This window comes from Fundulus heteroclitus, chromosome 6 (genome assembly GCF_011125445.2).
Source record: "Fundulus heteroclitus isolate FHET01 chromosome 6, MU-UCD_Fhet_4.1, whole genome shotgun sequence".
Taxonomy (NCBI): Eukaryota; Metazoa; Chordata; class Actinopteri; order Cyprinodontiformes; family Fundulidae; genus Fundulus; species Fundulus heteroclitus.
In genome coordinates, this window is record NC_046366.1 from 24512308 (window position 1) to 24517393 (window position 5086).

Below are 5086 nucleotides of genomic sequence, written 5' to 3' on the forward strand. Positions count from 1 at the left end.
TGAACCTTCTATCACTCGGGTCTTCTGGATTTAAGTCCACTCCACATCCCCAAAACCAGAACCAAACATGGAAACCTGGAACAAACTGCCAGAAAACTACAAAGATGCTGAAACCCTAAGTTTGTTTAAATGACTAAACCATCAATTGAAAAAACATTAATTTATGTCTGTAGTCCAACTTTTCTTTCCTTTATTATGCCACTGCAACTTACTTTTCTGTGTTTATGTTTTTTTTATGTTTACATGATCTGAAACATGTTTGAATTGCCTTTGTGCTGAGTTGTCCTTTAAAAATAAACTAGACATGCCTTGCTCTGCCTTGCATCATGCTGCAGGGACGCTTTTCTTCAGCTAGGACCGAGAATTTCAGTCTCCAGATGTGTAATGCTGACATGAAGAGATCTTTTATTTTATTTTTACTTTGCAAAAAAGTTTGTTTTCTGAAAACCTGTAAAAAACATTTATCATTGCACTTCCATTTCAAAGTCTAACACCACTTTGCGACGGTCTTTCACATAAGATCCCAATAACGTACGTTAAAGTTTATGACTTTAATGTGATAAAATGTGAAAACGTTTAAGGGGCAAGGCCCTGTGCAGTACACACGCTTGCCTTAATTAATATAAAGTCAAGAAAACTGAATTAAGCAAAAAGTTTAATGCATCATTAATAACTAAATTACAGCTCAAATTTTATGATTTAATCACTCAAATGCAAAATTGAATAAAATATTATCTTTTTCAATACAGATCTTCTACTTAAAAAACAAAAGTGAGCTCTCTATTATGCAGTATTTTAAATAAAAGGCGTTTTATTGTTTAGGGATCTCTGCAATGTTTACTGCAGTTTACCACAAATTCCACCGTCAAAGGTTTTATATCAGTCACCAAAAACAGAACTGAGGTCAGGTTGAGGGCAAAAAGATCCCAGGAATATGCTTTAAAATACAAAAATGGGCTTCTGGATCAGCAGAGATCACATGTTTTATAGACTCTAACAGGACTAATGAGATCCTTCATGTTTGCAGTCTGAGTGGTAAATAGACTAATCAGTATCATGTGTATTCATTTTAAAAAGACACGACTGTTTCCTTCTTTAAAAAAAAAAAAAGATTTAGCCCTCTGATGCTCGCTTACAAAGACATATGTTGGCTTTTTTTTTAAAAACATTTAAGCAACTGCTTTTCCTGATGAACATAAGGCTTTTTCATGTACTTTAATCTGCAGGCAAACAGTCATTTCCACAAACATACTCAGCTCAGCTTAAACACTTTATTACAACTGCAGTACAATATCCAAACTCTTCTCTGTAGAAACAAAGTGAGGAGAGGATCTGCAATCATCTCTGTTCTTCTACCAGCAACAGCGCCATCTTGTGTTGCTTTTCCGCCGCAGCCTCAGAGGGTTTTGTCGCAGCCCTGCTGCCTGCTGGGAATCATCCTGGTCACGTCGATGTTGTTGTTGGAGAAGGTCTCCCTGGCCTTCTCCAGGGTGGCGTCCGGCAGGCTGCGGGTGCGACCCAGGATCCAGGCGAAGTCCACGTGGAAGAGCCTGAGGACGTCAGTGCAGGAGTACACCAGGGCAAAGTTGACGTAGTCAGTGGACAGAATCCAGTAAGGGGAGTAAGGGAGGACTGGGTTGAATAGACACAAAGAGTCAAACATCAGAACCATGAGCGAAATTATTTTTTTTTTTGCACAAGCGTATTCCCACTCACCGTAGGAATAACTTATTCCCAGTTTGGCTGGATTCCTTGGATCCTCTATCACGCCGGTCCCTTGGATTTTCCTCACTTCTCCTTTTCTGAGACACACACACACACACACACACGCACAGTTTTTGTGTTGCTTTACACCGTGCCAACAACCACCTCCTGACTCCACATTGGCATAAGGTACCTGCTCGCAGCGACTCACAGTATCTCCGAGCTGACCACTCGAATGGAGTTGCCTGTCTGAGTGAAATTGGTCTCGATGCAGCGGCCCTTCTCAAACTGGGCCGGCAGCTTGGCAACTTCGAACCATCTCCCCATGAACTGCGAGGGCCAGGGACACACGGGTTCAGAGGCAATTTATGGCGACGTGAGAGGAGACTATGAATAAATCTACATACTGTAATGGGTTTACAGAAACATACGACAGGTTACCTTTCAGACCCACTCTGCAGTGGAAAGGCGTTAAGCACTCGGCACGCTCTTTTTTCCCCTCCCATCAAGGACAATATACTATAAAACATCTTATTTAGTCTGCACTCACTGCATCATTTCATGTTTTATTTCTGTTTCTACAGCTTTCTCCGCCAGTTGAATACAATTTTTAGCTTTTGTGAACTATTTTTAAACGGGGAAACAACAAGCAAAAAAAAAATCGGAATTTTATGACAGATGGAGACACAGTATTTGTCCTATTGTTAACTATAAACTATATAGATTTTTCAGTGTGTTTAGTTTTATTCGATGCCATTTGGTATCAACACACCACCACTCACAGATGCAAATGTATAGTTTTTTTATTTTAACGATTTAAAAAATTGATTTGCATTTGTACAAAATTATATCAGTGTGTTTAAACCTGTTCATGCTGGGAGCCCTCGGTGTTACCTGTTTAAGGATGAAGGCAGGCTGGACATCTGGCTCTGGACACGGACCCCAGTGGGGAACCTGAGCCCGAATGATGGGGAGGATAAGCACAAAAATCGAAGCCAAAAAGACCCTCATGGTAACAGCAGGCTGCGCTATCTGTAGAAAAAACCAAAGTCTGAGTTATTTTGTCTCATTATGCGAGTATTACACATTTTGAGCCCAATCCTGCAAGACAGGACCCCTTAACTTGAGAGGAATACATTTTGATCCGATAAAGTAAACATACTTTACCTTGCTTGTCCTGCTTTGTTGATTTCTGTTCTCTCCTCAGAGATTCCAGGGTTTGAATGCAAGATATCGTTCATTCACGAGGTTTATGCACATCTGGGTCATCAATGAGATTCTTTGTCTTTCTCCAGCATTATTACAGACGCAAAGTTGGCCATTAGCAAATTAGAGTCATGGGGGACGTCCCAGCCGGAATGTAACAAAATTATCAGAAGATTTCCTGCTGCTTGAGGTGGGCTGCAGAGCAAACTTGAGGTTTTTTTTGTGTGTGTTTGTTTGTTTTTTGGTTTGTTTGTTGTTTTTTTAGTTCACAGTTTTCAGCTTTTTGTAAAGAGTTATACAAATGGCCCCCTTAAGAATATACAAACCTCCATTGCATTATGAGATTTTTGTGTCAGGAAAACCAATAATGATTTCAAAGCTCTCTTCATATTCAGGGTGGGATACATACGGCCTGCGAAATTCAACTGAATGTGGGAAAATGTCAACATTTAAAGGATCATAGCGAAGTTCCAGGATTTTTGCAGACGTCTGCCCCCTCTGGCGAAGAGTTAAAATGACACTAGTGTTGTGCACGGGAGAAGAGGAAAAGCATCTGCCACTCTGACTGCACAGGTCTTTTTTTTTTTTTTTTTTTTGCATAATGTATTCTGAGGAATGAAAGGTATAAATATTGAGGTCAGCCCATGTTCTCTCTCTAATGCATCGATTGCGGCAGAGATTCAGCAAAGTAGCCAGGTGAACAATGCACACGCCCACAAAATTCACTTTGTCATGAACTGACTAATGTCTATAGAGGCAACTGTGGTTAAATAGAAGACACCTCGTTTTACACATCAGGCAATTGTAAGGGCATGTATGATAAAGAAAATATATATTAAACATTCAAACTTGTGCAATACGCCCTTAAAAGGTTTCAGTACCCGGGTTGCCTCAATGGGTACACCCTACACTTATAAGCACCTTCATTTCAAATTTAACATTTAGTCTTCTTCAGTTCACCCTTACAAAGCATAACATTGAATATGGCTGACGTGAAATACATTTCAGCTGTCCTGAGAGGATTTTCCTGACCTTTTACATAATTTGGTTTAATCCAGTTTGCAGAGAGCTTCCAGAGGGTCAAAAAAATCTTGTTCTACAAAAGTATCAGTCAGGGGTAGAGCACAAAGAAATCCTGAAGCATTCTATAGATTATACTACTGTGCAGTGAAGATAGCCATTATCAAAGGTAAACAAAGGTAAGATGTCAACTTTATTTTCCCTAAGGAGCAATCTGTAGTACAGACAGCAGTCATATAAAAACTAACTGAAAAAAACATTAAAAAGAAAAGTTCTGAGTTCATCCTCGCACTGAGTTCACCAAGCTGACAGCAGGAGCTCTAAAAGATGTTTTCGGTCTGTTCATTCTACAGCCTGTACCTCCATCAATGAAGGATGGCTCGGGTCAGCAGAAAGCTGGTGAGGTAAAGTTTATTTGGGGGTATCCCGGCTATTTTACTGCACATGTTTACAACACCGTACAGACAATTCCTGTTTTGTTTTTTTTACTGAAAGTGACCCGTACCGGCACATAAAGAAGAGTTCATAACAGACACAATAAAACAAAAATAAAACATCCTCATAAAAACAGAGCAAGCATTAAAAACAGGAGGCTTTTGATAAAAGGGCATACGCTGGTATGACTTTGTGGCCATCAACTCGTCCTGTAGCTCAAAACTCATTTTGTCATCAATAACCCCTCCAAGGTATTTATACTGTTGCACCCAGCTCAACATTTTGATCATTGATTGCTACTGTAGCGATCATTGTAGGCCTTTTGTGTCTATGCCCATTTATTCAGTTTACTCCAGACTGATGTTAAATAATAAGCTTTGCACCAATTTAAAAAGTTGCTGACAACCAGGTCATGTTCAGAGTTCTCTCTGCTGAGGGCTGACACAATAACAGTCGTCTGCTAATTTGATAAAGTGGTGTCCAGCGTGATGGCCCTGATAGTGGTTTATCTATAAAACAAATAAAAGATCCCTAAGGAGTACTAGAGGAAGAAAAGAGGGGCTCAGATAAAACACCATTTATTCTGACCTGTTGTGCCCTACAAAGTTAAAAACAAAATCAAAAATAAAACTGAAATGAATAAATAAAATGAATGTGCTGAAGATGCGGGCGATCTAGAAACAGAAGTGCAGCAGCTGGTTAAATGAGGTAAATATATGGT

At 39.7% G+C, this 5086-nt stretch overlaps 1 protein-coding gene across 1 annotated transcript; it reads right to left on the bottom strand.

The window, feature by feature from the left end:
- Positions 1–1199: 1199 nt before the first annotated feature.
- apoda.1 (apolipoprotein Da, duplicate 1) lies at positions 1200–2981 on the bottom strand. The gene is made up of 5 exons (XM_036138390.1): positions 2872–2981; positions 2599–2736; positions 1916–2034; positions 1717–1802; positions 1200–1632 (listed from the first exon to the last, which is right to left on the bottom strand). The coding sequence occupies exons 2-5, from the start codon at positions 2713–2715 to the stop codon at positions 1397–1399; spliced, it is 558 nt and encodes a 185-aa protein (XP_035994283.1). The 5' UTR covers positions 2716–2736; positions 2872–2981; the 3' UTR covers positions 1200–1396.
- Between the last annotated feature and the right edge of the window lie 2105 nt (positions 2982–5086).